Genomic DNA, 23,818 nt, shown 5'->3' with positions numbered 1-23,818 from the left:
GTGAAAGGGAAACCTTCATGTCTTTTATTCTCCATATTTTCCTTGTAATGTATTGTGCTTATATTGCTCTGTTTCTGTTGTCAATGGCGATATATCTGGGCTTTTTGTTGTTGTGGTGGTGGTGGTGAAATATTTTATTTAAGCCTCTAGTTAATATTTATGCTTACATAACATAAAATTTGTTGCTTGAGCATAATGAAGTTAGCTCATACCCTGTCCCAGTTTCTAAACTTCCGTTCAATTAGCATCACCTGAGAGTTGTAACCTTTACGAGTTTGGTTGAAATTGAAGCTTATTTGATGTGCAGGAAACGGAAAGAGCAAAGTTGACAGAGTTGGATGAAAGGACTATATATGAGGTAAGAAGGTTCTGGTATTGGAATTATCTTTACAGAACCTCCCGAATAATTGCAGTGAAGATGATTTGCTCTACACCCTAACACATTCTCTGGTATTTTAATTTTATTGCTGTACATTACATACAATCTTCATTTTTCTTGGCTCTGCTGTAAGTGGTGTTTCTTCTATTATGGATTTGTATTATACAAGACTGCCATATTAAGTCATTGAGTTATGAAAATTAGAAACATATCATTTGTAGGAGAGAACATGATCATTCTGAAGCTGAAAGAGCTCAGCAAATAAAACATTTGCATGAACTTGAAGAACACATTCATGAGAAAGAGCGGCAGCTTCTTGAGTTACAGAAGCAGGTTTGTTGCTTTCCCAAGTGCCTTTATTTTATTATTTATTTTTTGTTGAACTGTTCTTCATGATTAAGTTGAAAATAAATTTCTCCTTACCATCTTTGTTCCTTTTTACCATTCTCTTTAAGCACCATTACGTCATTGTTCTTCCTTTTTACTATCCTTTTTAAACATTGTTGCATGGTATTGTTTGATGAGGAAACTTTTAGAGATTTTTCAATTCATTTCTGTGAGAAGAGATTTTTCAATTCATTTCTTTGAGAAGGATGTAGATTAAGAAAGCACATCAGTATGTTTCTTTGAGAAGGATGTAGATTGAGAAAGCACACCAGGATGTTGGGTTGAGGGGTTTAGGGTTGATTTCTTATTTTTTTCTTCATTAAGGGTTTTCTTCATTAAGCGTGGAAGAAGAAGAGAGAAATAAGTGCAAATGAGACAGAGCGTTTTTTGAAAAAGATACAAGAAAGAGAAAGTTTAGAAAGGACTTGCCTCAATCGGTGTAAGACAAGCCTTTTAGAAGCATCTTGGAGTTGAAATCAGTGTTCATGATTTATTTTTCCCTCAGGCATAGCTCCAAATCAGTGTCCTGTTTGTGTTTGCTAAGTTTCAAATAATACTCTCAGTATTTATATCTTTGTGCTTATGTGGCAGATTTGTTATCCGCTGTAGTGATGTGGGGTGTTTCCTTATTTTCTGCATCTTAACTACTAATGTTAAATAATTTTGTAGATTCTTGATGCATTTTCAAGTTGTTACTCATATGCTAACAAGGTCATACAACTATCTTTTTTCAACACTAATTCTCAAGTAAGTCCAAACCTTTCATTTTTGTTTGTTATGTTTGGATCAAGTGGAACATAAATGATAGTAGGTTTATGACTTGTTGGGTGATCCACTCTTATTGTTTATTATGGGAAATCGAAATCCACCTTTTTGTTTCTAATTGTAACTAATCTACTTTGGTCTCTTGACCAAAAAAGAAAACACAATCTATTATTCAATAGAAAATAACTCAACAAAGGCTGGCCGTGAGGTATTTTGACTTGAAGAGGCAAGATGAAGCCTCAAATAGTGAATTAAAAACATTTTAAAATTCTAAATTGGTACGATAAAGTACAATTAAACATGAGAACACACAAAAGCGGAAAGAAACCTCATAATTTTCACTTAACAAAAAATTTTAAAGGATATGTAATTTCGTCATTACTAATTCTATTATTATCATTAATAAGTTTGATTTATTCTATAAATTGTCTTCAATATCTTTAGAGCACAATTGTAAAGGAGATCCTAGTTCATATTGCCACAACTCAAAACTTAATGTTTTTTTTGAAGAATTAGGCAAATCACTATTTGTTCCGTTTTACTATCCTCTTTAAACACCATTACATCATTCTTCTTCCCTTTTACTATCCTTCTTAAACATTGTTGGATGATATTGTTTGATGAGGAAACTTTTAGAGATTTTTCAATTCATTTCTTTGAGAAGGATGTAGATTAAGAAAGCACATCAGGATGTTTCTTTGAGAACGATGTAGATTGAAAAAGCACATCAGGATGTTGGGTTTAGAGGTTTATGGGTTTAGGGGTTTAGGATGTAGATTGAGAAAGCACATCCTAACACATTCTTTAGTATTTTAATTTTATTGCAGTACATTATATTTAATCTTCATTTTTCTTGGCTCTGCTGTAAATGGTGTTTCTTCTATTGTAGATTTGCATTATACAACACTGCCATATTATGTCATAAAGTTAGGAAAATTAGAAACATACCCTTTGTAGGAGAGAACTTGATCCTTCCTTTGAAGAAAATTGAGAGAATTTCCTGTGAAGAACAAGGATGAATAATCAACAAAAACGGAACGAAGAGGTTTCTCGTTTAGGGAAAATAGTGATTTCTCGTTTTTCATACTTCCAAAAAGACACAAGTATGAACTTATTATTATATAAATTGATCGAGAGGCCTTCCAATTGTTTGTTAATCTATAGTTTCTGTCTCTATTTTAATTAACTGCTACAGGGAGAAGCTTAACTACATGGTTAGAGTTATATCAAAAAAGGAAAGAAAAAAAAGAAGAAGAAAGAACATGTGATAAATTTATAGAAATGCCATGCAATAATGTTCTAATGTTTAATTTCTGTTTCTGTGTTAAATTACTGCTACTAGAAATCTAATTGTGTTTAGTTAGTTAGACTTTATGGGTTTGAATTTTTAATATCCGACTCTGCAGGCTGTGATGCTGCTATTCATGTGATTGTAAAAATAGAAAGTGTATACTCCATACCAAATTTGCATTCAATTATTACAGCTTCTGATGGGGTGATTGTTTGAATTTTTTCACAGCTTCGTTAATGTTGAATTTCATTAAAAGGTTTTCAATTTTGTTGATAGTCTGGGGCTTGGTTGCTAATTGAAGAACATTATTTCTTTTCATTTTAGGCAATGGTTGCCAGAGGTGATCTTGGTGCAGAACTTCCTATTGAAGAGGTTCCTCTTGCAGGTAGTTAAGTTTTCCAATAATAATAATATTAAAAAAACCAGCGATCTTTTGGGTACCCTAGATAACTTTTCTAATTATCTTAAATTCATGTCTTTTTTAGGCCTATGCAAAATTGGGAAGTTTTGGTTTCATGTTTCGATATATATACATGTTGGGAGGAATCAATATGAAATTCAGCATTTGGGTTGTTTGCTTTTGACTAGATCGGATGAATGGTGTGGTTCAGCTTGTTTGGCTCAATGAAAAGATTATTAAGCACTTGTTTAATCAAGCTGATTTTCTGTTGTTGCTGTTTCCAATTAATTTAATAGCATGAAGCTTTCTCTTACTTTTTAGCTACTTTATGCATAAAGCTAATTAAAGTATTCTTTGGGTATGCTTCATGTTTTGTTGACTATGTTGAAAAGCTACCAATTTAAAGCTTCTAAAAACTATCTATCTTGAGTTTAGACTTGTTTCATCTTTATTCATATTGATAATTCTAACATTCAGGCTTTGTGATATTAATAATTCAGACTTGTTCCAATTTCTTGTTCTATGTTTATTAGTGGTTGGTTGAATTAAAGTATAGTATTGAAGTCTTAGGGTGGTATTCAAGAGTTATGATTTAAATTAAAATTCCACTTTAGACTATATACTTCTCAGGAGATATAGTTCTTATCAATGTTTTTATCAAATCCCACTGTGGCTGCTTGTGATGCTGGTCTTCCGGTCACATGAGATAAAGTTGGAATGGGGCAAGGGCTTAGCTAAAAACCAAAAAGCAGAAGTTGAACTTATGGAGTTAGAACTCGAGAAAGATAGACCATTTGCACGGTCAAGGTAAAACTGAGCATTCTTAGTTTTCAATTTTATTTATACTTCTAGAATATCAAAGATTATTTCTCTTACCGGTGTGCCACTCTATTAGCTACATGTTGAATGGTTTAGGAAATGATACTCTCCAGTTTTATGTTTATTATCTTCTTTATCCTCTTTTAGTTAATTGCTAAATTTGCAACTATCCCGTTTAGTTAAAATCACAGTCGGTCCCTCAATAAAAATGAAAATTCCTAAAATACCTCTTTCCCCAAAATAAATTGGTTCCTCTTGTCGTTGTTCTCTTTCTGTTCTCCTCTTTTCCTTATCCCCTTTCCTTTCTCCCGTCGCCTTCGTTCTCTTCTTACTCGGTGTATAGTGAATGCAATAAGTTATTTTCAAACCTCTAAGTATTTTACGTATGTAAATCATAGCCCCCCTCCCTAGATTTTTGTGTAATTTGTGTTACATATTGAGGACCCAGTTCAGTTTATTAGACAAGCTTGATGCTTCATTTATTTCCTGGATTGATGGCTAATGAAAAACTTCTGGTACTCTTCTTCAATCCTCTTTAAGTTGTATCAGAGACCTTAGCTTCACACAATTTGTACATTGAGATGATGGTCTATTAATTTGTGAATTATATACATAGCATAACAAATATTATTTCTTTCAGCAGTGGGATAATTGTTATGCTTTATAGATATATATATATTTTTGAAGTTCATTGTATTTTCTTCTTCCAACTACAGGTTGACATGATTGTCTTGACAGATGGAAGTCGTATTCTTGGCCTCCGTGACCTTGGAGTTTAGGGAATAGGAATACCTACAGGAAAGCTGGACATGTATGTTGTTGTTGCTGCCATAAACCCTCAAAGAGTATGTTTTTCTTAGACAAGCTCAACATCCTCCCTTCATCAAATGGTTGTTTATCCAACTTGATTTTCATCAGTTGTGGCTATTGTTTTAATAGTTTATAGGATCGCCTGCCATTCAGATTGTTTTATCTTCTCATGTTGGGCTACTTCCAAGCAATGTTTTAAGTGAAGGGTGGATAATAGCTCACTTGTTTAGTCTAACCTTGGGGATTTCAAATTTTGTCCAAATTTCAAAATTTTTCAAAAGTTTTTCATTACAATAATGAGCATCATAGCTTCTTAGATCTTGCATAAAAGGCATGACTGTCAACCCTTGAGCACTAAGCTCGGGTTTGTGACGTGAGATTCTGAATTTTGATGAGTATATGTACTGAAATTTGAGAATAAGCTTATGTCCTTTTTGTGTTTGCTAAGTTTCAACTAATACTCTCAGTATTTATCTTTGTGCTTATGTGATAGATTTGTTATGCACTGTAGTGATGTGGGGTGTTTCCTTATTTTCTGCATCTTAACTACCTTATTTTCTGCATCTTAAATACCTTATTTTTGCATCTTAATTGGTACTGAAATTTTGTTTGTTTCAGTGGAAGAGGCACTATCAGCATTGACATGTACATGTGATTTTAAGCAAGAACCAGGAGAGTGAGAGTTTTAGTGTGCCGTATTTAGAATTTGCCGATATCTTTTTCCCGTTTCAGCAAGTATTCCTGATAGTGGGGGTAACTCTCAAGTCTGCAGTCTTTTCTTCATGAAATTTGTAGATTATCTAAGAATACTAATATCATTTAATGGTGACATTTTTTAGCAACTTTTCTTAACCACACTTTTTCATTAAGTTTACTCTTGTTTAATTGACAGATTCTTCGAGTAATGCTAGATATTGGTTCTAACAACGAGAAGTTACTTAATGATCCTCTTTGTAAGTGAAAGGGAAACCTTCATGTCTTTTATCTCCATATTTTCCTTGTAATGTATTTTGCTTATATTGCTCTGTTTCTGTTGTCAATGACGATATATCTGGGTTCTTTTGTTGTTGTGTGTGGTGTGTGGTGGTGAAATATTTTATTTAAGCCTCTAGTTAATATTTATGCTTACTTAACAGAAAATTTGTTGCTTGAGCTTGCTTCATTTCGTCCTTTTACTTGTTTAAGTCCTCCAAAAAGTATTCATTACTTTAATAAATTCCCTCACCAGCATCATCACCTCTTAGTCAACAAACTGTTTTTTCCCAAATGCAAAAAAGGAAAAAAAAAAAAAAAAAAAGACAATCAAGAACAACCATCAACAACATGAAAAAAAAAAGAAGAAAAAGATAGCTACTGAAAAACATTACTACCCATTTTCATTATCATAATCCTCTACTATGCTTTTCCACCTTCTAACCCATTTTTCCATTGCAGGATTTATTGGAGTTGAGGAGTCCCACAATCTTTATGTTCTGTTTGTTTCTCCATCACTTTTTCAAGGCTGTTCAATTGGAGTTCCATCTTCAGGTAATATTAATGTGTTTGTTTCTAAGATAATTTTGTTAAACACTTGTTTTTGTTGTCTCCATCCACCAACTGTTTGATGAAATGCCGCATTGAACAATTTTATGGGTTCTTGGGAAGCATGTGATCTATGTGTTGTGGAATTTGTATAATTAGTTAGAGTGATTTAGAAAAACTTTTGTATTTGTAGTTGGATAGACAATTCATTCCATATTTAGAGCATGATTAAGAGTTATTTTGAAAATGTTAAAATTACTTCAAAAGATATTTGGATAATTTAAATGACTTTCGTCTATTGTATGATGATCATGTTTGATAGATCGAAAACTTTTCTTCTTCTTCTTCTTCGTTTCTTCCTGCTGCCTATTCGACCTTCAACTTTGAGTGTAGTTGCTTGGCTGTCGAATGGCCACCACTCAAAGTCACTCCCTCGCCTTCTTATCACTCTTAATTTCCTTAACAACAAAGTCAAACTGCTACAGAACAATCGAATTTTTGTTTGATTAATTTTCTATCCACAGGAGGCTTTTGTATGTTGATCACCCTTGTTTTCTTTGAAAAGTTTAAACTTCCATACACGATATATTGGGAAACTTTCACATTCCTCGGGACATTAAAAGCTCAAGAGCATTGATTTTGAGCAAAATAAAAATGAAAATCTCTTTTAATTTCCAGCAACACCATATTTGAAGTTCATTGTATTTTCTTCTTCCAACTACAGGTTGACATGATTGTCTTGACAGATGGAAGTCGTATTCTTGGCCTCGGTGACCTTGGAGTTCAGGGAATAGGAATACCTAGATTGGAGGGAGAAGAGTATCTATCAATTGTTGATGATTTTATGGAAGCCGTGCATACATGTTGGCCTAAAGCTATTGTTCAGGTTTATTGGTTAAGATATCAAATTTTTAACTGTGTTCACTGCCAGTAATCAGTATCGTAATCTCGTAATTTGATTTTGAATGATGCCAGTTTGAGGATTTTCAAATGAAATGGCCTTTTGAAACATTACAACGTTATCGTAAGAGGTTCTGCATGTTCAACGATGACATACAAGTGAGTAGTTGATGATGTATTAATGCAGTTGATAATTACTTAAAAGGACATTCGTTTTCGTTTATTTCATTTCATAAAGGGAACTGCTGGTGTTGCTCTCGTTGGACTATTGGGAACTGTGAGAGCTCAAGGGCGGCCATTGAGTGATTTTGTTAACCAAAAGATAGTAGTGGTAGGGGCTGGAAGGTATTGTCAGCTGTTTAACTTTAACATTTTCTCCAAATAGCAATACTGCTAACGATTTAGGGATCATAAGCCTTGTCCTCTTTGTTGAAACAAAAGTGGTTGTTTGAAAGAGGAATTACTATTACTATTACTATTACGTGAATATAAGAGATGAAAACTTTGGAAACTATAGTTCAATCCTTTTGGTTTAACCTTCATTTGTTTCAACATGCTGTTTTTTCCCCTCTTTCAACTTTAGTGCAGGGCTCGGTGTTCTTAACATGACTATTCAGGCTGTTTCGAGAATGGCAGGGAACAACGATTCTAGTACAAGAATCATTTTTTTCTATAGCAATTAATCTTTTTCTAACTTTCATTCTCAATTTCTGCATCAGTCTGTCCAAGTTTTTCCTTCCATGAGAGTTACTGATTTCAGAAACCAATCAGATGGGGTTCGGAATTTGGATAGCTTTATTATGGGTTAATTTGTATGACGCAGTTTCTTGTGAAAAGTATGAGGCAGTTGAAGAAGTTAAATGACTTGTGGTGGTAGTAATCATTGTCAAACTCATGTGGTTTTTAACTTAAAAAGAAAGAGGGAAAATGTGAACTTAGTCCTATGCAGATTAGTGTTTTAAAGAGGAAAAATATGAACTTAGTCCTATGCAGATTAGTGTTTTAAGTCTTCTATCTAATTGTTCGTGGGATAAATGCAGTTACTTTATCAAAAACAAAGAAGAAAAGGAAGGGACCACAAGAAATCAATGGTGGAATCGATCAGGCAGGGTGTGGAAAATTACAACTCAGTTTTTGTTTTCACTGTTGAGAACATGAGAAACCTCAAGTTCAAGGAACTCAGGGAGCAGCTGAAGTCAGCTAGCAGGCAAGTTCTACTTTCTGAATTCTGTATTATTTAATCTGCGTCATCATTTCAAATATTGATTAGTGATACAAATGTACTTTCTCTATGTTGTTTGGTTAGCTTCTAGATAGCACGAGAAAAGATATGAATAATAAATAGCATATTTTTAAAACTCAAAAGATAAAATCATAATGAATAGCATTCCTTAGGAGAAAGGATGAGGACACGTTGTTTCTATAAACCTAATTTTAGTTTTGCCAGTTTGAAATACTTGTGTAGTTTAGTTTAGATATATATTTAAACTAGCACGTTAAATAATAGTTTGCCCTGTTTGTGTTTGCTAAGTTTCAACTAATACTCTCAGTATTTATCTTTGTGCTTATGTGATAGATTTCTTATGCACTGTAGTGATTTGGGGTGTTTTCTTATTTTCTGCATCTTAGCTACCTTATTTGCTGCATCTTAATTGCTAACGATTTAGGGATCATAAGCCTTGTCCTCTTTGTTGAAAAAAAAAAGTGGTTGTTTGAAAGAGGAATTACTATTACTATTACGTCAAATTACATATTGAATGAAAAAGAAAATTACAATTTCTTTTAGCGCTATGTAATGGTAGTCAGGTATAGTAGTCATGCCTTTGCTCTAGCTTATATATTCATGTCTATGTTACTTTCACACTTCTATTTATTAATTTCATGAAGTCAGTGGGTTTGCAAAATGAAAGAATCGTCATCCTTTTTAAACCACTAGTCCTAATGTTTCAAATGAATTTTCCAATTTCTTTTTGGGCTGATGTTTCCATAGCCCGTTTCTTAACAAATTGCATGCCCTCTTCCATTTTTAAGGGTGAGATACCTTTTTGTATCTTATGCCCCAAACAACATTTGTTTCTCATTCCACCCAAAATAATTGGTTATACTTGATTTGTCCAAGACGTTCGGCCTCAACATACAAAGTTGGATCCAAAGACCTTAAAATATATCTTTTTGGTTATTCTCGTGTTCTTTGAACATTCCTCCTTTTATTCCTCACCTTCTTTCTCTTCGAATATGAGTCGAGGGAGTATCAAGAGTCAAAGGATGATTTCTTTATCTACAATGTTATCTCTCCTTCTAATCCTCTTTGTGGTTCATCTTCACGTGTGTTTACTTCTATTTGTCAACCCATCACTGAAGTCTATGATCGACGACAACCTTCTTCAATTCCATGCCCTACCCCTAAGGCTTCTTCGTCATTGGATCCAGAAATGAGTGATGATCTTCCTATTGCTCTTCGTAAAGGTAAACTTAAGTGTGCTCATCTTATTTCCTCTTCTGTTTCATATAACCATTAGTTGTCTTCTGCATGTTCTTTCATTGCATCATTAGAGTTTGTATCATTAAGCCTATTCTCATCTTGGTTGGTGTGTTGCAATGGTGGAGGAGATGATTACTTTAGATGATAATTGTACTTGGGATTTAGTTTCTCTCCCTGCACGAAAAAAGTATATCAGTTGCAAATGGGTGGTTACAATTAAAGTTAATCCTGATGGTTTTGTCGCTCAATTAAAAGTACACCTTGTAGTGAAAGGCTACGCACAAACATGGCGTTAACTATGCTGATACTTTTTCTCGAGTAGTAAAAATGACATTTGTGAGGTTGTTTATTTCACTAACTTCAATCAGTCACTGGCCTTTACATCAGCTTGATATTTTTGAAAAGGAGGTGTAATTATGAGTCAATAAAAAGGACCTGATCATGTTGAGGAAGGAGACCCAACCTTGTCTGGTTTCTCATGAGTAGATGGATGAAGGATTGTATTCCAGAGAAGTTTCGAGCAACACACCTCAGAAACCAATCAGATGGGGTTCAGAATTTGGATAGCTTTGTTGTTTCGGTTTCATCACTCGCATATTTGTTGAAAAACTTCCAGTTTGGTTCTTTTACAAGAACATCTATTGAATCAATGAACCACTCTAATTGGATCTTGGATAAAGTGAGGATTTTTTGGAAGTCTACATCTTCAATATTGAACCTCCCCTTTTCGAACTAGATACAGTAGAAAGTGTCTACCATTTTTCAACTTTTGACTTCCATTTCTGAAAAAGATGGAGTTGTAACTCCCTGGGTTTGGCGTTGCCGTCGACGTCACCGTGAGAAGGTGTGGCCGGAATGAAGAGAGAAGAGGGTGGGTGAGAGGAGAGGAGAGGTTCAATATTTGTTTCCAACTTTTTTACATCAGCTTGATATTAAAAGTGCATTTTGTTAGGATCCCACCTAATAAGGATTACCTCAAGAAGAAAAGATGAACTCAAGAATACTTAAACTTTAATTTCTTCTAGTTTCTTCTCCGCTCTTTCTTTATCTCTTTGCAGCCCTTCAGAAAGCTTTTGATGTATTGTTTTAGCACTCCTCTGTATTCTTTCTGCCTTGCAATCCACAATCCATTTCTGCATATGCTCCCATGTCCATGGAGTTTCTCCCCTCTCATCCACCTCAAGTTTGCAATTAGCAGCCCATTTAAGTGCTTGCTCCCAAGTTCCTCTCTCAACTGCGGTCGAGTCATCTTCCATCTTTCCGTTCATTTTCAACACTGATCCCTACGATGTAGCAGATTCTTCCCGTTGGCAACTAACTTTGGTTTCTCGTAATTCCTCTGCCAGTCTTTCGATGCTTTTGGACAACTCCAAAGTTACATCTTTAAGTTCCCTAATGTCCTTATTCTTCTCCAATTCCTCTCCTCCATTTGTTTTTGCATCCAAGCCCGTGTCATTCTCAAGATGTTACGGCTCTGATACCAATTTGTTAGGATCCCACCTAACAAGGATTACCTCAAGAAGAAAAGATGAACTCAAGAATACTTAAAAAACATCTACACATGAAATATATATTAGATCTTAATAACAAGTAACAAGTAACCCTAGCCTTTCGAGAGGGTTAGACTCTCCCAAGGTTCCCTTACAAGGAAAACTTTCTCAAAATTCTTCACACCTCTCCCCAACCCCTCTCCTACTATTTATAACAAAAAGACCTAACCCATCTATTTACTAATATGACCTTACTAACAACCATTTTCATTTTCTCCTAATAATCCACTATTTTTCTATCTAGGGTCCTTACATTACTCCGCCCTTCGAAGACACATTGTCCTCAAGGTGTGCTTACGACCTACAAACCTTGAACTCTCTACCATACCCCTGCCTTCTTGGAAGAAATTTTATTCAGCTTTACCTTGAAATTCTATTGCGTTGTAATAATTACATTTGCATGCATCCAACCCTTTAGACTCCAAGAACTTCCCCAATCTTCATTCTTCTCACACGGAAAGTGATCCCAATTAACCAACTGCCATTTCCTGAGCCTAATTCCATGCCACTTGCATTTTAATTTGAAGCTCTTCCTCTCTAATGGGCTAAGCCCACAATTAACTTTATAACCCCATCCCCAAATCAATTTCACGGCCCATACACCATCTTTCTTAAAATTACCAATGAGCTTCAGGCAATTTCGATCCAGTTTCAAGTTACTTTCAGCCACACTAACAAATGGGTCTCAATGAATTTAGCAAATTCAAGCCCATTAATTTCCTTTCTTTCTTTATGAAGGCTGTATTTCTTTGTTTATCATCTCATGTTTGGCCCACCATCCATATTCCAATAGGATTTCCACTTCCTTAGATAAAGCCATCAATTTATTTTTTTTTGAGGTATAATGGGCCTCATCCCTTACTTTTGCAATCAGCCCAAAAAGCAACATTTTGGCCCACTTTTGATTAAATTCTTTCCCTATTTGCCATCCCACGTGATATACTTTAACCATTGAGGTTTGCATGTGCCAATCCTTCTCCTAGCCTCCACTTTGTTTTCCTGGACATTTATTAGGAATTTGATCCCCAATTTCTCCACTAGGCCAAGCTCATTTGAGAAAATCTGGGCCTTTTCATTTAATTTCAGCCCATTAAACAAATCATAACTACTACTGTCTCTAATTTTTCGCCCTAACGTCTGACGCTTCACGTGGGTTGAAGAATCGTTTTTCTTCAAGAAATCTTCCCCTCCTTTCTGAATTTTTTTTGTCCGTAGCTGCTCACTCCTCTGCAAATATCAAAGCATTCTTCCCGACAATTTCCGATCTCACTTGCAGCTTCGTTGCTATTCGCGTTCCGACAAACTCCCTTTGTGGCTTAGGTCGACTAGCTCCAACGCACCCTGTCTCCATCTCCTCTTCCTGTAACTGGACTTTTCGACAATCCATCTTCTTCTTTTTCTGGCCACTGGTGACCGACTCAGAATCTTTCCTCCGCCGCGGTTTCTATTCATCCCGCCTCGATTTTCTGTCACGACCCAATATGTTTCCATTCGCCAGCCTCTTCTGTGATCCTGTACTAATTCCATTGCCATTTTCTTCCTTGTCGTTACCCATTCTATCTTACTTCGATGTCCTTCGAAATTCCTTTGTTCATCTTCTTCATTGCCTAGCTTCCTCATCCCTTCCCTACTTTGATATAACTCGCACGCCACAAAAGAAAGGCAAGGAAAGTAACGTACCTCAACAAAATCTTGGCCTATATATATGATCAGCCTCTCAATACTGCCACTCCAATGAGTCGTTTCTTCTATTTTCACAGATCGTATCCAGGTCGACTTGTTCCACACATGTACTGTTTGATTCTTCTTTTTGTTTTCTTCACTACCACCAAGTATCAATGATCGCTTCCTCAATCGTTTCTTTGCCTTCCTTCTCATCCATAGTGTTTGCCTCCTTTCCCATGCTTCCGCCTTCTCTGTTCGGTGTTTCCATTTCCACCAAGTGTTTGTCTCCGACCACCTCACCCTTAGTTGTCGGCCATGGGAATACACAGTTAGATTTGGCTTCCTCCTCCTTCATCTTTTTCATGGTCGTTCTTCGATTCCTTCATCTTTAAGTCATTGTTCCATTTCTGTTTTTCTTCAACTTTAATTTCTTCTAGTTTCTTCTCCGCTCTTTCTTTATCTCTTTGCAGCCCTTCAGAAAGCTTTTGATGTATTGTTTGAGCACTCCTCTGTATTCTTTCTGCCTTGCAATCCACAATCCATTTCTGCATATGCTCCCATGTCCATGGAGTTTCTCCCTCTCATCCACCTCAAGTTTGCAATTAGCAGCCCATTTTAAGTGCTTGCTCCCAAGTCCTCTCTCAACTGCGGTCGAGTCTTCTTCCATCTTTCCTAATAATCCACTATTTTTCTATCTAGGGTCCTTACACATTTCTTGTTGGAGGCGTTGACGAGCCCACTCTAAATTTACTCTAAATCTCACAAACTTTTAAGAGAAGAAATTTGTTCTCTTAGAAAACTCAATAACACACAAGAGAAGAATGTTGTTCTCTTGAAACTCAATTTGCTTCTATTGATTTGATTCTTTTTTCTTGTATACAAATGAAGGAAATGATCTCTATATATAGTATTCAAGAGACACTTCCTAAAAGACACAAAATAAATGAAGTACATGAATACATACCATTCATGTACTTGAATAATTACATGTATCTAGAAATGCATATGTATCTTGAAACTAGAAATGTATCTATTAATGTGTTATCCATAATGTATCTAGCTTATTAATTTCTAACATTTCTTCATGGTGATCCTCAAGAAGGGGTGTATATGGAGCAACCACTAGGGTTTGTTGCTCAGGGGAAGAATGGAAAGGCGTGTCGCCTTTGTAAATCTTTAGATGGACTAAAACGTAGTCCACGGGCTTGGTTTGGCAAATTTATTAAGGTGATCGAAAGTTTTGGAATGCAAAAGAGCCCGTTAGATCATTCGAACTTTTTTAAAAGATCCGAGAGTGGGGTGATCCTAATAGTAGTATATGTTGATGCAACTGTGGTTGTTGGTGATGATTCTGTAGATATCCAGTCCTTGAAGACTTTTCTCTATTGCCAATTCCAAATAAAAGATTTGGGCATGTTGAAATACCTCCTAGGAATTTGAGGTAAAAACAGGCAAGAAAGCAATACTATTATCACACGAGAAAATATGGACTTGTTGACTGAAACATGGAAGGTAGGGGCTAAGCCATGTAGTACCCCAACGATGCCTAACTTATAGCTCACAAAAGATGGAGAATTGTTGAAAGATCTTGAAAGATATAGGAGGTTAGAGGAAAAACTTAATTACCTTCCAGTGACTCAACTCGACATAGCCTATTTAGTAAGTATTATGAGCCAGTATATGTCATGCCCTAAAGTTGATCATTCAGCTGCTTTGGAATGATTCAGTGTTATCTGAAGGCTGCTCTCGGGCATGGTTTTATTATATAAGGATTATAGTCATACTAATATTGAATATTTCTCAGATGTTAATTGGTAAAATCTAAAGAAGACGAAAGATCAACTTCAGGATATTTTGTTTTTGTTTGGTGGCAATTTGATGTCTTGGAAAAGTAAGAAACAAAATGTGGTGTCACATTCAAGTGCATAATAAAAAAATATAGAGCAATTGCACAGTTTTTTGTGTGAATTGGATATATCAAATTGATTTGGATATATCAACTTTTTGACTATTGTTGAGTTGGAATTTGAAATCACCACACCAGCAAAATTGTGGTGTGATAATTAAGCAGCACTTGATATCGCATTTAATCCGGTGTTCCATGAAGTTAATGACAATTCTATCACTGGTTCTTTTTATTCTATACCAAGTTCAATAGCTTTTACCTCAAGTTCCTCTATACGATCATCCTCTTCCACTACTTCCAATTCCTCCCCATTTGCTTGAACAACTAACACTCTGAGTTCCTTCTGATCCTTCACCTTACATCTATGGCCTGCACAAAATTTTTCCTCACAACAAAAGCAGATCCCTTTCTCACATCTGGCTTGAAACTCAACATCACAAAAAAGTCGTCTTGGTGGTCCTTCCCGTCAATTAATTTCTGCAGCCCCTCGAAGTGTGATAGCCCTTACTGGAACAGTACCTTCTGACTTATTGTCATTGGAAACTACATGAAATTGAGTATTTAAAGAAGTAGAAACTTGGGTTTTATCATCCCCTGCACATTTTAAGTCAGATTCACCCTTATCACCTCTCGGTTCTCAATTTTCTAGGCCAATTTCATCATTTGAGCAAGCCAACAACAGTCGTTCCCAACATTCCAATTTTGTCTTAATCCAAGGTTTCAAACCATTCATAAATGTCTCTTCTATAACTGTCTTATGCAGAAAAGGCAAAGGTGCCACCAATTTATCAAAAAAAATTCTGTATTCATCCACTGTAGTGTCTTGTTTTATCGTTAAAAATCTGCCCAATATTGATCCCTCACGGTCTGATCGAAATCGAATAATAAGTCTTCTCTTTAAATCTTCCCAATTAACAAACGGTTCACGGTCTTCATGAGATCTATACCAATCCAAGGCTGCACCATCAAACCTAATGATTATCACCGTCATCTTCTTCTGGCTCAGTAAGTTTGTGTATCTGAAAATAACGTTCTACTCTAAATAACCAAGAATCCGGGCAATACCCGCGAAAACTGGCATGTCAATTTTCTTGAATTTGCTTCGATCCCCTGCAGATTCTTCTCCTTCCAACTTGGTGTATTTTTCTTCCGATTTTCCTCCCATCACAAATGAATCACTGACATCAATCATAGTTTCTTTCTTGTTGGACGAACCTTCTGGAACTTCTTCCCATGTTGTCTTTCCTTAATCATTCCTTAAGTATATTTCATGAAAGTTCGTTGTTGCTGCTGTTGCTGTCCAGCCTGCACACCCAGCCTTTCAATGCTCTTTGCCAACAATGAAATATCTTCCTTAATAGCTTCCTTTCTATGGGCCTTCTTTTCTTCTTTTTAACAATGGTGTAACAGTTTGATCCATCTCTGGTCTTTACTGTTAAACTTAAATCTCTTAAGAATGATTTGGTGTGTGCACAATGGGTAACCCTAAAAAAATATGAATTGTGGTGTTTAAGTTAGTTTAACAAATGATTCTTCGTTTTGTAATTTGATTTCTTTTATTTTTTCTCTACTCATGAAATGTTTTGCTCGACCTGTAGATTTTTATAGGCTCCAGGGAAGTTTTTGAATTGCCTTCTGAAGGAGTGGGGTTGCAATTTTTGGCGTCCTTTTTTATGGAGCTTCTTTGAGTTTTCTTTCTTTATTTTGGGATTTGTTCTTTTTCAGTTCCATCATGCTGTCTAAAGTTTTGGACTTGAAGGGTTTGTCCTCATCTTCCTTCTTCCCCGACGATTTACGTCATACAGATGAGGTATAGATAATTACATCCTTGGTTTTTCATGTTTCTTCTTTTTCTAGCTTAAGAGATTGCTTGTTCTTGCAGTTCATAGTACTGCATGTTTTTGGATCTGTTTCTTCAGTGTCCCCCCACATCATTTATGTTTCCTTCATATTTCTCTTTTTTTTTTTCTACTCATGAAATCTTCATCTTCTTCATCCAAGTATTACATAAGCATTTGGTATAATAAAATCTCTGTTCAAACAGTAGTTTGGGTTGCTAATAGAGATACATACACCCATTTCAAGATCCACCAGTTTCTTTCTTGAATTTCAAAATGGTAACTTAGTTCCTTCTTCCAATAGGAGTCTTTTCCCTGAGTCCTCATTTCCTTCAGTCACTTGTCTTCTTTTCCTCCATAGCATTATTGTAAATTTTCTGGTTATTTTCACCTCCACTCTCTATTTCTCTAATTTTGATTTGAGTTTCATTCATTTCTCATTTTCGTTTTGGAATCAATCTTTGAAATATGTGTGTTTAAGTGTTAATGTAATATATATTTACGAAGGAAAATCAGCTTGGGAAGGGATTAATGACATGGGGTGCACATAAATCTTAAAAACTGATGTATTTGACAAGCTTGGAAGGCTGACAATTAAAGTAGAAATGGACAAACTGGTCTTTTGTGTAGAGACAAACTGGAAAATAATCATTAGTCTAAAGCTATAGTACTCAAGAGACAAAAGAGTTAAATTGAAATGTTCATAAGACCTTTTACATGTCTTCACCAACATGATACTTCAAATACAAAGTTCAGCCTCTTTTTTGCCACTCCATGGCATGAGTATCCCAGCCCATTAGTCATTTTTCTTCAAAACTTAAACCAGGTTATGGAAGGCATATTTGAGAGTGTTTTTAGAAACTAGTTAACAAAGTTAATTTTTATTAATAAATGTTTTGTTAAAAGTGTTCTTCCACTGTATTAAAACTTTGATATTGGCTAAGGGAAAGATTCAATTCAAAAACATGTTTTCTTGTTCAAAGTTGCTATATATTTATTATCATTTTTTTGTTGTTCTGAGTGATTTCTTTAACTGGGTTTATTGGAAATGGATGAAGAAACAGTTCCATAATTTTAATTTAATTTTCCATTGAGTACAATGGAGAATGGATCAACCCAAAAATGAAGAAGAATGCTTCGTACTTTACACTAACATTTTCATAGTAACTGTGATTTGATTTCATTGTTGTTTTGGCTAAGGAAAATCACTTTAGAATGAGATCGGCAATGCCCAAGAGAAAAGAAAAAATGATGAAACTATTGATTCTTGGTTTTGTTTCTTGTTATTAGTATCACTTGTGTGACATCAATATCTTGATATAAATGAAGTCAAAAGCATTGTTGCAAGAATTGTGAATTTAATTTGTAGGGTAGAGTACCTAAAAATTTGTAGGTTATTGTTCCATTAGCCATATTAACCTTTGTTTGTGTCTACTTTTAAAAGTGATTTTGTAATATAAAAAGTAATTTCCAATGACTCAAAAACATATTTGGAACTTAACAGATGTAGGAAAAATTCAAATGGAAAAATAGACATTGTATGTTTGCTTGTCTGATTCTTACTTGTTTTCTTTTATTTATCTTTTTGAAAAATTTGATGAGATATGAGATTTGTTTGTTGTTGATTGTTGTATGATTATGGTTTTGATCTTAACTAACTCTGAATTCTTAAGCTTTACCTTGCTCTGTGAAGCTTCCTGATTAATCAAAAAACAAGCTGTAGAGACAGCATCCACACAAAAGGTTTTTGAAACATACATTTGAAACGATAAAGCACGGGCAGTTTCAAGTAAATGCCTTTTTTTTCGCTCTGCAACACCATTTTGAGATGGAGTGTCAGCACAGGAAGACTGATAAATAATGCCATTTTCACACAAGTAAGAGCCAAGAGAATGAGAAAAATATTCACCTGCATTATCAGTACGCAAAGTTTTGATAGAGACAATAAACTGGTTGTTTATTTCAGTATGAAAGGCACAAAAATGAGATAATAACTCAGAACGATTTTTCATTAAATATAACCAAGTTAGACGAGAATGATCGTCAACAAAAGTAACAAAATAACAAAAGCCTGTTTGAGATACAACTGGACATGGACCCCAAATATCAGTATGAACTAACTCAAATGCAGCAATTCCTCGTTTATCGACTCGAGGACTCGAACTAAGACGATGAAATTTCGCAAATTGACACAAATCACAATTTAAAGAGGACAAAGACCTAAATTCTGGATAAAGTTTCTTCAACACAAACAAAGATGGATGATCTAAACGACAATGGACTTCAAAAGGAGAGGGAACGACAGGACACGCCACAGCTTGCGATACTTGATGATCAAAGAGATAAAGACCTCCTGACTCATATCCTCTACCAATAATCTTTTTCGTCACACGATCCTAAAACAAGCAATAACCAGAAAAGAACATGACAACACAATTTAGGTCATGAGTAAGTTGACTAGTAGAAATTAAATTAAAGGATAAGTTACGCAAATGTAACACAGAAGAGAGAGAAAAGGATGGGGTAAGGTGAATAGTGCCAGAGCCAAGAGCAGAAGATGTGGAGCCATCGACCAATGTAACCGATGGAAAAGGGGCAGGGGACAACGATCTAGAAAATAGGTGAGAATTACCTGTCATGTGAGCTTTGGCACCAGAGTCTATGACCCATTTGGTAGATGATGTAAGAAGACACTTTGTATTACCTAGGGTAACAGTGGATGCAATCGGAGTAGAGGAAGATGACGCTTGTAATGACTCTTGGTAATTCTGAAACTTAGCAAACTCATTTGCAAAAATAGTAACTGACGCCTCTGGTATATCACATGTGGAGGTTATCTGAGCATGTTGAGATCGTTGACTATTCTTATATAGCAATTTCCGACAATCACGTTTCATATGGCCTGGCTTACGACAGTAGTTACAAAACAATCTCTACAGACTCTGGTTTTCGATGATCAGTACTATTCCTCTGAGGTGCTCGAGGGTTATTGTTCTTGCTAAAAGAGAGCACTACTGGGTTGAGGAATAGACACACTAGTCGGAGAGCTTTCAATGCGAAGGACTCGAGTGAAGGCATCATCTAATGATGGAATCTTGGAGTCAGAGAGAATCTGTGTCTTTGCCATTCCAAATTCAGGTAAGAGTCCATTCAGGAAAATCATAACAGCCATCTTCTCTCGTTGAACTTGTTGAACTTTAACATCAAGACTAAAGGTAACAACAAGCCAAGCTCGGCAATGATCTTCTTAAGCCGCATAAAGTAGCTGGTGACAGACTCAGCTTTCTGTTCCGCACGAAAAAATTGCATACAAACTTCAAACATTCTATCAGCACTTGCTCTTTACCTGAGTATAGAAAATCCAAAAATTCTAAAAGTTCTTTAACAGACTCACAGTAATCAACCAATCCAATTATCTCACTCTCAATTGAATTCTTGATCTAAAGATATAAACGGGCATCATCACGAAGCCAATCCTTCTTCTGCTTTGCATCTTTTGGGGGATCTTCAGTCATATTGATCATCCATATCAGTACTTCTCAAATAAAATAAAATTGTTTGACGCCAATCGTAATAATTGGATCCATTTAACTTATGTTCTGTGATCTTAGAGGCCAAGGGAATAACGTTGGAGACTACCAAATTTTTTATGTCGGCCATATTGAAGTCACACGTTGATTGTAGTCCACACGAACAAAGAGAAAATCGATCCAAACAGCTGCAAAATTGGAAAAAGACCCAAAACCAATCGTGTAACCTTCAGTTTTCGTCAAACCCAAATGTTATTTGATAGACCCAATGGTACAGACTGACAGGAAACAATGGTTCGAGACAAGCCCAGAAGACGAAAGACAAATCAAACTTCTCACGCGCCGATGCGTGGGTGAAGGCGACGATGATTCCGGTGGTGCGTGAAGGTCACACGCGGTGTTTTCCGGCGATCGGCGAAGACAGACTTGGGCGGACGGAGGTGGTGCTTCTTATGGTATGGGCGGTGTCGACAAATGGTCAGCGGAAGGTAACCTAAACTCGAACCTAATGGAGGAGGAAGCTAATGGCCATTCAAAACCCTAATGGCTCTGATACCATGTAATCTAGAATTCAGAGAAGTATCTGTCTTATTATGTTTGAGTCAAAGCAATGTTACATATTTATATAGAGAATAAACTAAACCCTAGAGACCATGTAAAATTATAATAAATGACATATATATATATATATATATATATATATATATATATATATATATATATATCACAGCAATGAACTTTCAAATAAGTTCTAAATGAGCCAGATTATAGCAAATGGTTTTAGCCAAGGGAAACGACATATTGACTTTTTTCACTGGATGGATTGACTATAGCAAATGGTTTGATCTCCCTCCCACACCCACACCTATGTGATGCCCAAGTTCTTTAGTATTTCCTTGTTGCTATCTTAGATGATGTATAATGTTTATTATTATTTTTTTATGTATGTTACATCGCATGTGCTTTCTTTTTTTCTAATTATCTCGTGGCTTGCACAAACATTGGCTATTTAAATCCATTAGAGGTGGAATGATGTCGTTGATGGTGAAGTCTAAGACAGAAGATTCTGTCTTATGTGAAGTTATTGATGGAGGAGAGCTCAAGTCCATGAGACATTTAAATGTTCGAGGGAAAAGTGCTACACTTCCTTCAATTATTGGTTGGATTGAATAAGCATATCCTATAGATTTCACCTTTTCGTGAAGTTTCTTCTTTTCGGGATTTTTCTATAAGTAAATTTATTTTTTTGTCTGTGACTCAATGAATTTGTTGTCTACTTCTTGCTGAGAAGGATTTGGATGATATTAAATTTGGAGTTGACAACAAACTAGTTCATGAGTTGAAATACCTCAAGAGTAAATAGCTTCAGATCTTTATGTTGTGCTTATAAAGACAATTTGGATGCTGCCATTTCTGCTAGTCTGTTCTACTACAAACTTATTAACTTATCTGACTCTACAGGCTGTGATGCTGATATTAACGTGATTGTAAATATAGAAAGTGTATACTCCATACCAAATTTGCATTCAATTATTACAGCTTCTGATGGGGTAATTGTTTGAATTTTTTTATAGCTTCGTTAATGTTAAATTTCATTCAAAGGTTTTCAATTTTGTTGGTAGTCTGGGGCTTTGTTGCTAATTGAAGAACATTATTTATTTTCATTTTAGGCAATGGTTGTCAGAGGTGATCTTGGTGCAGAACTTTTTATTGAAGAGGTTCCTCCTGTAGTTAACTTTTTCAATAATAATAATATTAAAAAAAGAAGCGATCCTTTGGGTACCTTAGATAACTTTTTTAATTATCTTAAATTCATGTCTTTTTTAAGCTTATGCAAAATTGGGAAGTTTTAGTTTCATGTTTAGATATATATACATGTTAGGACGAATCATAATGAAATTCAGCATTTGGGTTGTTTGCTTTTGACTAGTCTGAATGGTGTGGTTTAGCTTGTTTGGCTCAATCAAAAGATTATTAAGAACTTGTTTAATCAAGCTAATTTTTTTGTTGTTGCTTGTGGTTTCAATTAATTTAATAGCATGAGACTTTCTCTTTCTTTAGGTATGCTTCATGTTTTGTTGACTATGTTGAAAAGCTACAAACTTAAAGCTTCTCAAAACTAGCTATCTTGAGTTGAGACTTGTTTCATCTTTTTTCATATTGATAATTCTAATATTTAGGCTTTGTGATATTAATAATTCAGACTTGTTCCAATTTCTTGTTCTATGTTTATTAGTGGTTGGTTGAATTAAAGTATAGTATTGAAGTCTTAGGGTGGTATTCAAGAGTTAAGATTTAATTAAAATTCTACTTTAAACTATGTACTTCTCAGAAGTTATAGTTCTTATCAATGCTTTTATCAAATCTCACTGTGGCTGCTTGTGATGCTGGTCTCCGGTCACAGGAGATAAAGTTGGAATGGGGCATGGGCTTAGCTAAAAACTGAGAAGTAGAAGCTAAACTTATGGAGTTAGAACTCGAGAAAGATAGACCATTTGCACGATCAAAGTAAAACTGAGCACTCTTAGTTTTCAATTTTATTTATACTCTTACCGATGCGTCACTCTATTAGCTACACGTTGGATGGTATAGGAAATGATACTCTCCAGTTTAATGTTTATTATCTTCTTTATCCTCTTTCTTTTTAGCATTGAAGAACTTTTGGAATATTGTTTTTGGCCATACAGACAATTTCCCACAAAATTTTGTTGTTTTTATTTGTTGAGTGGTGCTACTTTTTCAAACTTTTATTATTATATCGGATTAGATTTGAGAATGTTTATAATATAATTTGTTTTCATTTTTCATCCTGATTGGTGGTTAGCCTCAATCCTCTATAGTCCTCGAACCCCAAACCCTGAACCTCGAACCCCGAACACGAAACCTGAAACCCCAAAACCACAAACCTCGAAACCTCGAAAAGTCTAAACCTCGAAACCTAAAACCTCTAACCCAACCCCCAAACCCAAAAACCCAAAAACCCCAAAACCCCGAAACCTAAAACTTGAAACCCCAAACGCTCTACCCAGAAACTCGAAATCACGAACCCCGATCCATGCACCCTAAACCCTGAAACCTAAAACACTAAACCTTAAACCCCTAAAAACCTAAAGCCGTAGACAATAAAACCTAAACTTTAACCCCTAAACCATAAACCCTAAAGTACCCCAAACCACGAACCTTGAACCCGAAACCCTCCCCAATCTCGAAACCAGAACCCTAAAATCCTAAACACTAAACCCTAAAGTACCCCTAACCTCGAACCTCGCACCTCGAACCCTGAACACGAAACCTAAAACCTCAAAACCACAAACCTCGAAACCCAACCCCCAAACCTCCAAACCTCCAAACCCCCAACCACCAACCACAAAACCCCTAATCCCTGAAACTCGAAATCTGAAACCTGTAATCCTAACTTCAAACTTTGTTGGTGGAGATAACAATTTCTATTAGTTAGGGAATATCTATGCATTTTGTATTATGGATTGGTTTGAAATGTTGAGTTTCTTATTATGATTCGAATTACATGCATTTTGGGTATCAAACTTTGATTAATATTGGTCATCGTCTCATAA

The 23,818-nt window shown here is 35.4% G+C and overlaps 2 protein-coding genes across 2 annotated transcripts in view; both read left to right on the top strand.

Moving 5' to 3' along the window:
- The window catches only part of LOC116402444 (electron transfer flavoprotein subunit alpha, mitochondrial-like), a gene marked incomplete at its 5' end in the record, with an annotated part of 28,729 nt that extends 6,474 nt beyond the window's left edge, over window positions 1-22,255 (top strand). The window contains 4 exons of the mRNA XM_031881691.1: window positions 308-712; window positions 1,436-1,513; window positions 2,938-3,026; window positions 21,914-22,255. The remainder of the gene's footprint in view (window positions 1-307; window positions 713-1,435; window positions 1,514-2,937; window positions 3,027-21,913) is intronic.
- Window positions 1-23,818, top strand: part of LOC116402692 — a 90,751-nt gene that overhangs the window by 24,653 nt on the left and 42,280 nt on the right. Inside the window, exons 2-7 of the mRNA XM_031882465.1 lie at window positions 5,470-5,604; window positions 5,744-5,804; window positions 6,286-6,378; window positions 7,097-7,258; window positions 7,348-7,431; window positions 8,313-8,479. Coding sequence (XP_031738325.1) covers window positions 5,793-5,804; window positions 6,286-6,378; window positions 7,097-7,258; window positions 7,348-7,431; window positions 8,313-8,479 — 518 coding nt within the window. The 5' untranslated portion in view covers window positions 5,470-5,604; window positions 5,744-5,792. The remainder of the gene's footprint in view (window positions 1-5,469; window positions 5,605-5,743; window positions 5,805-6,285; window positions 6,379-7,096; window positions 7,259-7,347; window positions 7,432-8,312; window positions 8,480-23,818) is intronic.

This window comes from Cucumis sativus, chromosome 3 (genome assembly GCF_000004075.3).
Source record: "Cucumis sativus cultivar 9930 chromosome 3, Cucumber_9930_V3, whole genome shotgun sequence".
Lineage (NCBI taxonomy): Eukaryota > Viridiplantae > Streptophyta > Magnoliopsida > Cucurbitales > Cucurbitaceae > Cucumis > Cucumis sativus.
The sequence above is the reverse complement of the archived record's forward strand: the minus strand, read 5'-3'. Positions and strand labels throughout refer to the sequence as shown.